Source organism: Spermophilus citellus (assembly GCF_964194105.1).
Source record: "Spermophilus citellus genome assembly, chromosome: 1".
NCBI classification, from domain to species: domain Eukaryota; kingdom Metazoa; phylum Chordata; class Mammalia; order Rodentia; family Sciuridae; genus Spermophilus; species Spermophilus citellus.
The window spans coordinates 89,517,645-89,530,231 of record NC_138182.1 but is presented as its reverse complement, the minus strand read 5'-3'; the positions used below and the strand labels follow the sequence as shown (position 1 = coordinate 89,530,231).

Sequence of the window (12,587 nt, the reverse complement as noted above, 5' to 3'; positions counted from 1 at the left end):
CTGAAGTGACTTTACTCTGTGTGTGTGTGTGTGTGTGTGTGTGTGTGTGTGGTGTATTCATTTTAAATTAACCATTAATTGATATGTGCTTTTATTCCACAGGTGAATATTTGCACAAAAATATCAAAAAGTAATGCATTTCTCCAGTGTCATATCACTGAACAGCAGTTTACATTATTAGGAAATGTTCAAATTGAGGAATAAAGCTATTCCATTTCTATAGCAGTAGAAGTCCCTGCAGGAATAACACATACCAACAACCCAGCCTGACCTTGACTTCCTCTGGGGCAGAACAAAACAGCAAGCAGCAAGGTACTGAATCCTGACTTGCTGAGGTGGAGGGCACTTCAGTGCCTTTTGGGAAGTATTTCAGCCACATTGCAGCCATTAAAGCAAAAATCAAGATGTTTGAGGAACAGTAGCAATAAGGCAATCATTCCCTTTTCTATCTCTTCATAGCATCAGTATGACAAATCTCTTACAGCCAAAATAGCTCTGAATTGCCCATAGGCTGCCAGGTGAGAGGACAGACACTGTGTGGCTTTACTTTAAGGGCAGATGAACAGGTGAAATGGTTTAGAGGAAAATCTTTTCTTTTACCTCATGCTGATTCTCTGATCTTTTTTTTTAATCTCAGTGACTAGAATTCAGAATGATATAACTTTACTAGAAACTATTTTACTCATCTTTTCACAGGAGAGAATCAATTGTAAGGTGTGCAATTGAGTATATATGGATAATTTACAATGATGCATAGAACTTATTATTACACTTGACAATTTTGAATTCTAGAAATTGTGATACAGACAGGCCAAAGAAAACCACCTCAACAAAATCCTCTGTGTATAGGCACAAAAAGAGAACTCTGAAGAACTTAAATAAAAAGCTCTGTCCATAAAGCAGTTACTGGTAGAGCTACTGTGAGCTACATAGGTGTCTGGACTCTTCATTTGAATTTGTTCCACATGCAAAGATATGTTTATGTAATTTCCTCATGGATACATATAAATATAGTAACAATATGTTCTTTTAGATTTAAAATAACATTTCCTTTAACATTCCAGAGACTGGATGAATATATAACTAGAAAGAAAAATGAGACTTGCTAGACCATTGCCTTTAACCTTCCACATTCATTAAATGTCCAAAAATATTGCTACTTTTCAATAAACATACATATTTTAACCATATTATTAATTACCCAAAGGGAGGACACATAAAAATTAAACCAGGTCAGTGGGTATAAAGTGATACTGTTCTAGGTAAGGGGAGATATGGTTACATTAAAATACTGAGTTTATTATTACATAAAACTATTTCCTATGTTTTAAAATAATAAATCAACTATTTTGTGTACATAGAGAAAATAATGATTGCATTTAAACTGTCATTTTTTTTTTGCAGAGTATTGAATTTTACATGTGTTAATAATATTATTTGCTTTTCTATGCCAATGCCTGTGGCCTGAGCTGTTGGAACTGTTAGCTAAACAGCAAAGTAAACCTCACCACTCCTCCCACAGCAGCAGGCAGCAGAGAGTAGAATAAGACTCCACCTATGGAGGATAAGGGCATGAAAGATAGCGCAGAAATTTGCCTTTCAATTCAGTGCTTGGTCCTAGCACAGTAAGACCTTGAAACAAAAAGAAATTAAAGGGCCTTGCATGATGTCAAGACAGACTCAGGTTTTGACCTGCATCATTGCCAGCCCTGAGTGGTCATGGGAGCCCTCAAATCTCAAGAGACTGTGCACATCCTTGTGACTGTGAGACTTAAGAATCACCCAGCATAGTGTCAGCCATGGTAGCCAAAGGACTGTCGTGAAGTATCATCTAAAAACCTTAGACAGCACAGCTATCCCAAGCCAATACTTATATTGACAAAACCTTTAGACTTGCTCTGGAACCAGACAGACTTCTTCACCATAATAGGATGTACTTGGAGTTTAGCCTGCATCACCAATATCTATAGCATGGGCAAAGATGTATTCCTAAGACTATGCACATCCTTGAGACTGAGATCCAGGTGTAATCCAGCTTAGCATGATCTTTGGTGGTCTTTACCAATCTCAGACACCATACTGTAGAGCAAGACTCGATTTGCTAGGTGTAGGACAGTATAGTAAGCCTAGGACTTGCTTTGGAATTCAGTGCTTAGTTGGCAAAATCTAACACTGGTCAGCTTTTAATGGCTCCTATCCTCAGATCAGTGTCTGTGGACGAAGTCTTTGGAACAGGTGTGGTTCCAGGTTCCCCTAACTGATGGTAGTGTTCCTGGGTCTTGAGTCCATCTTAACTGTAGGCAATCCCATAGACTGTGGATTGTTCCAGCAGATATTGCACTGGACTTGGTAGAGTATAGTAGGCTCAGTGCAAAATACAGCATTGTGTAATCAGTGGCCACAGACATGGCATAGGGGCATGGAGTACATCCCTCCATTTTGAGTCTGCCAAATGCTGGCAGAAAACAAATCCTGTACTGCTTAACCATAGGCCAGTAATTACCTTAAGAGGCTTATAGAAATAGATTGCTCTTTTTAGGTAATTCCCAAGTTCATGTTAAACAAGACACTGATGGTGGATTTGGGACAAATTGATCTTGGAGTTTTGTCTAGTGCTGAGACAGTGACCACTCATCAATGGTGAACTTCTAACAAACCTGCATATAAGTCATCATCCCATGCTGAAGTGAATACAGGCTCAAAGAAAACAAGCAGAGCAGCCTGCTTAGAATTTTTGAAAGGCAGGATCAAACAAAGCCAGATTAGGATGACTGGAATAAAAATTTAATCATTTAGTGCCCAGTTGACTTCACACACCAAGACATATCAAGAGATTTGAGGAAATCATGACCTCAGCCAAAGTTCAAAATAAAGATCGGAAAGAGATCAGATATTAAACAGTACGCTGAAACTCAGAGAATTTAAGTCAGCTGTTTTAAGGAAATACAATGAGCCTGAAGGAAACACAGAGAAACAGTTCACATTCCAAAAAAGAAACTTTAAAAAAGAGATGGAAGCAACTTAAAAACAGAAATCCTTGAGATGAAAAATATGTGAAGCAAAATTTAAAAATGCAATAGATTGCATAGAAGAAAGAATTAGTGAGCTCAAAGACCAGCTATTTGTGAATGCAGCCTTGAAGGAGAAAAAATGTAATATATAGGATTGAAGGAAGCTTACAAGAACTTTCCATTATAGGGATTTAAGAAGGAATTGAGAATGTCAAAGGGATAGAAAGCTTATTCAAAGGAATCGTTACAGAAACTTTCACAAAGCTAGAAAAAGAGACAAATAAACATATATAGAAATCAAAATTGCTATTTCTATACTCACTCCTTCAACTTTCACAGAGTGACTTTACATTTATTTCTCTTGCACATTTCTTTTTTTGTTGTTGTTGTTGCTGTTCCATATGCAGACAGGTTGTTTAGTGAACTTAATCCTAAAAAAACTAATTTTCAAGAGTTACATCAAACCTTATCAGACAGTAGGTAAACTTTTCTATGTTTATTTATTTTTAATGTATCCCAACCTTAGGTTTTCAATAAAGAATACTCTAAATTGTCCACCTCTAGCCAGTTTCTGCTTCTTCTTCATTTAAAGTATCCAAGGAGTTTGGAATCAGGTGTTAAAAATATGGTTAGCTGTCATGGGGTGACACATTTTTTCCTTAAAGGGAGAGAATTCCCTAGCCAAACACCCTCCAAGATGTACCCCTATCCTAAAGAGAAGGGACATAATGAATATATAGATTTTACATATTTTAAGCTACTATAATATCATCTCACGACAAATTGATCAATTGTAACAATGCTATCTACCAGAACATTTTGGAAGTGTCTCTCTCTATCTGGCCTGATGCCCAGAGTATTTTCAAATATGAACCTCTGGCCCTTCAAAATAACAAGATGGATCCCCCTAAATTCCCTTAGCTTATTTGTATAGAATATATAGTAGGCCAAGTTTAAAAGAATAAGGAAATATAAAGATACTCAGGATAACCTAAGTGAGTTTGACCTTTATGAAACTTTATAACTAAAATGTTATAATCTATTGAAAACCGTATTAATAGCTTTTAAAACACCCTTAAACAAACATATACATTTCTAAATACTTACTTTACATAATGAAACATATGTGTAACAACATATCTTGTGCTCTTACTTTACATAATGAAACATATGCGTAACAACATATCTTATGTTCTCAGATTCCTAGGAAAAAAACAAGAGAACTACTTTCTCAGATTTGCCACCCTAGCAACACATTGCAGAATTATTTTGTGTGTGTATAAAATTAATGCCAACAAATTTAGAAAAAAATCAATACTACTTCCTAATGGATGTTAATGTTCAAATCAAGCAATGGTAAATTTATATGTGTGCCTTTTTAGTAAGAAAGGAATATTTTTTATATTTCTATTTATTTAGACATTACCAGAGTGCTAGTGGATCTACTACATACCAGGAGAAAAAGCCAAGGGCTTATCATTAAGCTAAATGTTCATTAATTAATCACTACATAATTAAAGGCTAGTTTCTCCCTTCAACAGCCTCCCCAAAGCACAGTTTAGTTAGTATGAAAAATTGATAGCAAAATAAAATACCCACAATTCATTTATAAGCATTGAAAAATGTGATCATGTCCCCCTACTTTTCCTTATGTTAAATAAATCTGATTTTATGGGATGGTCAAAGCTATGCCTTTCATTTATATCCAAATGAGTTCTTCAGTCAGTCTTTGTAGGTGATGCTTAAATTAGAAAATGCTTTAAAGTAAAGCAAAAAAGGCTATCATATCACTAGCAAAAAAATAAACAACAACAACAACTACAAAAAAAATCAAAGTTGAATTGGTAAACATAAAGCACACTAGAAAAATGAAATCTATATTAACTTCATGTCTAACATAATCACTATTTTAAATGCATCTTTATACAGTGTTACAAAATCAATCTTAGATTTATAATTGACAGTAAAATGCAAGAACATTAAAACAAACTACATTATACACATTATATACTTATTTAATCCATAACCCTGGACCATTTGTAGCACACAGATTTCTATTTGTTTGTTTCCATGGTAGTTGAAACCTAAACTGCTTTCTATAATGAGCTACAATTAGGAGCTGTACAAATTTGTCAGTGATGAATGGCATGTGAAATGATGGCTGTCCCAAAAGATTATATTGCCCAGTGACTTTGTAGATGTCTTTGCCTGTGTAAGTACATGAGGATGTTTGTCTGATGATGAAATTGTGGAAGGACTCATTTTTCAGAACGTGCCCCTCATCACTAAGCAATGCAAGCATGTATGTATAAAAATGTATTTACATTTGATGAATATAACATTGATTTAAATATTTAACACTTAATATATTTGAGGACATTTAGAGGATCATCACTTGTATAATATTGTTTTCAAGACACCAACACTCATGAAAAGGCAATTAAATGAATTTTTTTTACATTGGTCATTGGTTTCAAACTTTGTTTATGATGCTTTTTTAAAAAATATATTTTGCTAAGTATCATCAAAACCTCATCCCAGAATAACATCTTTAAAAACTAGAGATCAGAGAAAAATTATAAAATATATATTCATATTTTACAATCTACTATTCAAGTTCAGAAGTGTCAGCTTTTTATGAAAAAAAAAATTTCTTACCTGTTTGTGAGCATGGTCATATGAATTAATGTGGTTGTCAAATTCCTGATGCTTATAGTACTGCTTATCACAGAGTTCACAGTAAAAATTAGCCTTCAGATCTTCCAGAGCTTTTGCTATGGTATTCTCCTTCTCAGCATAGTCCTAAAAAATAAAATTTCAGGGAAGTTAACTCTCTCCCCTGAAGTTTACTGTATTTTGACAGTTGTCAACTTTAGTATACTCATGAGAAATAGAAACAGAATATAACAATGAGAAAAATAAAGCAATTGAAATTAAAAGAAATTATGAGCTTAAAACTTGCATATTAAAAGACAAATACAAAATATTTATTGTAAAAAAAAAAACAGCAGAAACATGGACAATAAAAGAAAATCCTAGGAAGAAATATAAACTGTTGATTTAAAAGTTTGTATTCCATGTTAGGATAAAAAATGAAACTCATACAGCTGTTTTGATTTAAGTGTAGATTTCTGGCAACAGCTTAGTTAATATAAAACTTTCCTATGCTGAACATATAAAATGTATCCTTTTCAAAGTAGTGTATACTGGTGTGTATATATTTAATTTTAGAATGTTTCCTTTAATATCTATATAATAACTTATTCATCTAAACTAGATTTCACTTGACTAACATTTTCACCTTTGCCCATATAAATTTTGATTGAAATTTAAAATGTCTCCTAGTCTTTGTGGAAAAAAGCACTTTTCTGCAAGTCATGTAAGTTATTTACCTAAACTAAATTGAAAAAACCTGTATAGAACATGCATTCATGATGGTTATAGTAAATAAAGACAACTATACAACCATACCCCTGAAAAGAGGAAAAATATGATCAGTCATCATTAGCTTTTGTTTAAGAACCATAAAATAGCAAAGTGTTTGTGGCTTTCAGATTTTCCTAAATTCGAATTTACGTGCTATTTCATGCCTGCTTAACTGTTAATGTTGCCAGGCACAAATAAATTTTACATGTTGAAACACTGGCTGATTTTTTTCACTAATTTGCTGATGTGAGGAAGATGTAAACTGCAGTCTGCACCACAGGAATATATTATGTTTCTCACTTGCAAATTCTCTTATATACACCTCCTTTAAAATTCAAAATAACTATATAGTAAGTCCTCATATGCTTCCACAAGACACTTTCAGGCACTGGGACTTGGATATGAAATGATGTTACTCTGATTGTGGCAATGATAACTGTCTTCTGTAATATACAGGCTGGAAGGGACTCATAGTTTGAATGTTTAACTTACATGTTTCCATAAAGTCTGAAAGTGGTTTGCTAGTAATTTAATGAATGACTGATATTTTCATATTATGTTATAATATATATTTGTGCAGACAACACATATAATAATAAATTTACCACAATTTAGGGTGCATGCTTTAGAGTAATCAACCATTTTTCATAAGGTATAAATACCTAGCCTATTTCTCATTTAAGACAGTTTCCCATTGTTAAGTTTTATGAGAAAGAGATGATAAATGTAAATTGTTTATGTCTGATCCCATCGATTTCAAAAATTAATTTACCATTTCTCAGCAGATTTTTAAACTATTATTAATTATTCAATTTCATTACTCTGAAAATAGTTTAAATGATGAAAATGAGTCCTGTAGATCTAAACTGCTTACTGAATGTTCATTCAATTTTCAAAATAACACTTTGTGGGAGAGTCAATCAGAATGAAACAAAAATTAAATAATACAATTTCATGGCTGAAGTGTGTGAAACAGAGATAGCATTCCAACCAGTATTGGAATTATACTAGAATGACAAAAAATTTCAGTTCAAAGCTGAACTAGGGCTCAGAACGATTTTGAAAGAACAGAAATTTCTTGATAAACTAGCTGACCCTCCTCATTAATTGTAATTTCTGTAAAGTCATTAAAGCTTCCTTCCTCTGACTAAATATTTGATTACTTCTTATGGCATTAGGGTTTTTTTTTCTTTGTAATATTGGCAGTCCTTCAAAGAAGTAGTAATTGTTTCTTAATTGTTCTACCTAGAAAAGTAGGAAAAATTTAAGTGGAAAAGAAACTGATTCAGGGCTGGGGTTGTAGCTCAGTGGTAGAGCGCTCTCCTAGCATGTGCAAGGTCCTGGGTTCGATCCTCAACACCACACAAAAATAAACAAATTAAAGGTACTGTGTCCAACTACAACTAAAAAATAATAATTAAAAAAAAAACTAAAAAAGGGGGGATCTGGGGTTGTGGTTCAGTGGTAGAGCACTCCCCTAGCATGCACAAGGCTCTGGGTTTGATCCTTAGCACCACATAAATGTATAATAAAGACATTGTGTCCACCTAAATTTTAAGAATAAATATTTAAAAAACCTCATTCTTAAGTAAATTGCATTCTTCAAAAATATTAGTAATGGCATAGAAAATGTTCTTTCAAATGAAATTCTGTTTCCTAAGTATAATTCATATTGAAGAACACTTACAGTGACTTTGTTATTGTATGTGTACCATGAGGGAAAGGAGTCATGTGTATGACAATTAATTGTGCATTTGTATGGACAAAACCAGTCCTAGCTCAGCTGAGATACCCCATAGCCACTTTCCTTCTTTATTATGGATATTGAAACAGCCATTGAATGACTATAAATACATTAACGTATTAATGCAACCATTCCACAGTTTGTCAAAACCATTCCACTGCAAGGAAAGAAGGATGATTTCAGAAAGATGGTGGAATAGGACACTCCAGTGTTCATCCTCCAGAGAAACATTAATTTAAGCAAATAGCTACCATTAAAAATACCTTCACAAGTACTGCTAGGAGCCACAACCAAATAATATGAAATAATATGATGCATGGCACTTTTGGTTGTAAGGTGACGCCAGCTAGCCATTGAGATGATATGATTATGTTAAGATTTACATTCATGTGGAAATTGGACTCCTGCTGTTCACCTTGGCCTGCTACCGGACTCATATTACGGGACTCCTGGAGAGTTCCCATTGGTTGGGGAAGGATAGTAGGAGGGAATTCCGGGGGAGGTCCAGGGGGGGGGGCCTGTAGACCCGAGCGCCGTGGGTGAACCGGCTTGCTTGCCAGACATGTACGTGGTATTGGCGGCATTTTCAAAAATAAAGCTTTGTTCCTGCTTGAGTGGCTCGTGATTCTGTGCCCAGCTAGACTGCGGCAAAGTACTAAATAAATGAGGCAAAAGATTTCAGAATATGGGTATAGCACAGAAATAGAAAGTGTTGCTTTAAAAGTGTAGAAAAGACAGTTTTACATTACTCATGTCACTTTTCCACCAGTTCCAAGCACAAAGTATGGAGAGAAATATTCTTAGAAGTGGAGAGGGAGTGTGAATATCAAACTTTGCCTCAGATGTCATCACCAGCTTCATCTTGTCCAAGTAAAATCTAGTACAGGGAAGACCCCCATTACCCTAAACTCCAGGTCAGTACCTACAGACTGAGCTTCCAGGCTCAACCTGGTGCAAGGATGGGTCTCAAAACCTTAGGCTACTGGACTCTCTGATGAACTGTATCATCAAAGCTACCCCAATGCTGGGCCAAATATGGATGCCCCAGGCTCCAGTCCATACCCAGCACTGGACAGTACCTAGCAGCTCTATACTTTTGGCTCAACTCAGCACCAACCAAATTCCTATACAATCATACTTCAGGACATACATACTCCTAGTTATCAGATTAGTCTCTACAGATTCAATCTCTAGGTCTGCCCTTAGAGATACAGGAATTAGGTCTACACAGGCCCATGGGGAAATAGTCTTAGGTCTTTCCTATCACCAGCTTGGTATTTCTTGCTTAAAACACCAAATAGGCACTTGGGAATCACAGGCTTACACATTACAAAACTGAACCTTAAACACTTTCAGGCCAGCCTCAGAAGCTGGATTCTCCAGATCTAGATCTGTCCCAGTAAATTTTATTACTGAAAGGCTCTCATGAACCTAGGCTTCAGAACCATGCCATATACCCTGGTCATGTGTTGTTCTCCGAGGCCTCAGGACCCATGCCAGTCCATGGGGCTTTATCCTCTAAACCAGCACCTGTGAACTCATCCTACAAACCAGCATCAGTGGACACAGGCTATATACTAGTCTCCATAGCCTCAAACCCTGAAGAACTAGGAGACCAGAGCTGCTCCAGAAAACACAAGTAATACCAGACCCACAATAGACCCCAGTACCAGATTAACGTATATAAACAGAAAATTATATATACATATAAAACCACAAAATTATGTATAAATATATATATTCATGTTTATAAATATATAAAGAGAAAAATTCTCAGTTTAAAATACACAGAATGAAAGTAAAAAATATATTATACACCATCAGTAGCAGAATTGAGCAATTAGGAGAAATGTGTGAACTCAAAGACTGGGTATTTGAAAATATTATAGTTAGAAAAAAACACATTGAAAACAATGGAAAAGAATGAAGAATGCTGTTGGGATTTAGAGATTGGCATCAAAGAGGGAACATTAGCCAAAGAATTTTGTGAAGTACTGGAAAAAGAGCAGTAGGAAATATTTTTAAATAAATAATAACAAAAACATTCCAATTCTGAAGAAATATATAAATATCCAGGTAAAGGAAGGTCAAGAGTCTCCAATCAGATTCAATCTCAACAACGTACAGCCACAGAAATTATAATCTGTCAAAATAAGACTGAAAAAGGATCCTAACAGCAGAGGAAAAAGAAGCGAAAACCATATAAGATAGTTTGAATAAGGTAAGCAATGAATTTTTTTCAGGCCTAGAGAATGGAGTAAATTTCTTAGGATGTTGAAGAAAAAAAAACAAATAAACAATAACAAGAAATCAATAATGTTGTGCCCAGTACTGCTGTCATTTGTAATAGAAGAACTAAATATTTTTCTAGAAAAACAAAGCTCTGAGAGAGTATCTTATAGGAATGCTAATGAGAGTTCTCTAAACTGAAGAAAGGGATACTAATTAGTAATGAAAAACATGTGAATATATAATATTGATAAAATTAAGTACTGTAAAAGTAAGTACGAACTCAGAATACTCTAATACCATCATGTTCGGACATAAATCACTTATAACTTTAGTAGGAAGGTAAAAGGCACAGTAAAATATAATAACTATAATATACATAAAATATCTAATTACAAATATAATTATAATAATAGGTCAAGAAATATACAAAATAGATATAAATTATGACATCAAAAATATCACAGGTGATGGCATGAAAGTGTAGAGGTTTCTTATGGAACCAAAGTGGTCATTATCTAAAGATATCATATTATTAGTGTAATCTGTAGTTTTTAAACCTCAAAAATCACCACAAAGCAAAACTTTTGTAGTAAATATAAAGCATATAAAGTTAGAAATCAAAGAATATTATTATAGAAAATTATTAAATCAAAAAAGATGGGAGGACAGGAAAAAAGGAGCAAATCTGGTTCCTGAACACAGAGTTGTCATTGGTTTTTATCCTGATCTTATAGATTAAGCCACCCATTTAAAATAACATTTCTGAAACTTTCCTAACCATATTTCCACTTTCATATCTGGAATTGATAATTTTTCTTAAAATGTTCTTATTCCAGATGTTTTCATTAAACACTTATTTGACTCTTGCACAGATCTGCTAAAATGTTATTTGCTCTATGATTATTTTCCTTATCATTCTTCTAAAAAAGAAATGCTTTTTATTCTTTGTCTTTTTCTTTTATCTTTTCTTACAGTAAAAAAGAAGAGAATATTTATTCAGGAAGAAAACAGTGACAGAAGACCTTTGAGTGTTCAAGTCTCAAAACTATATTAAAAATAAAGGAGACAGTACTAAAGAAGGGATGAGGAAAAGTGATTATTGTACTGTGGTATTATAAGAAATATATATTTAGTCTCTGGCCCTAGCTCCTTGCAGAGCTTCTAAAATCCTTGGTATCTCCAGAGTGATAAGAGTGTCTTGTAGTAAGCAACACATATGACTGGTGGCTGGGAGTCCCTAGAAAACTTCAAGATGGGGGCTGATCTCTGGAAAGACCAAGACATGATTAGAGGGTCAAAACTTTCAACCCTACTCCCCAAGCCCTAAGGAGCTGTGAGGGGGCTAAAGATTGAATCTATCACCCATGGCCGATGACTTGATCAAGCATGTCTATATAAGTAAACCTCCATAAAAATCCCTACAGAGATCAGAGAGCTTCTGGTCTAATAAACACCTCAGAGTACTGCATCACCCACAGAAATCATGGAAGCTCTACAACCCTACTCAATATTTCCTCTATGCATTTCTCACATCAGGCTGCTCATGAGTTATATTCTTACAATAGACTGGTAATGATAAGCAATCATTTTCCAGAGTCCTGTGAACTATCCTAGCAAATTATTAAACCTGAAGACAAGGTCTAGGTAACCCATGAATTTCAACTGTACAGGTGACATGGATTTGGACTAGCATCTGAAGTGGGGACAGTCTTGCAGAATGAGCCTTTAACCTGTAAGGTCTGATGCTAACTTTGGATACAGTTGGTATCAGAACCGAATTGAACTGTAGGACACACAGGTGATGCCCAAAGAGTTATATTAATTAGTGTGAGGAAGAATTTCTTTGTATTTGATGTCTGAAGTTTTGGAAGTAGAAATAAATCCTACCAGTATGGATGTTAGTCTATATCTGGTTTAAATCCTTGCCCTATTTGGCAGAAAGTAACCATTTCTGGGTACTAAAAGCCTAATTATTATATCAATATACATGTCATTTTGCTTTGAAATGCCAGGTTCTGTTGCCACAAAGACTATGTAATGAATCACAAAACACTTTGAGGGAGTTCAGGAGGGAAATCTAAGGCTTGAGGCAGAAAATCACAATTTTATTAAAAATCACAGATTCATTGAAAGGATTATGCCAGAGATGTGCTTATAAAAATTTTTTGTCCTTT

The 12,587-nt window shown here is 34.5% G+C and overlaps 1 protein-coding gene across 1 annotated transcript in view; it reads right to left on the bottom strand.

Annotated features, from left to right (window-relative positions):
• The window catches only part of LOC308647662 (zinc finger protein 804A-like), a gene marked incomplete at both ends in the record, with an annotated part of 277,954 nt that overhangs the window by 43,837 nt on the left and 221,530 nt on the right, over nt 1-12,587 (bottom strand). The window contains one exon of the mRNA XM_081291977.1: nt 5,670-5,813. Coding sequence (XP_081148103.1) covers nt 5,670-5,813 — 144 coding nt within the window. The remainder of the gene's footprint in view (nt 1-5,669; nt 5,814-12,587) is intronic.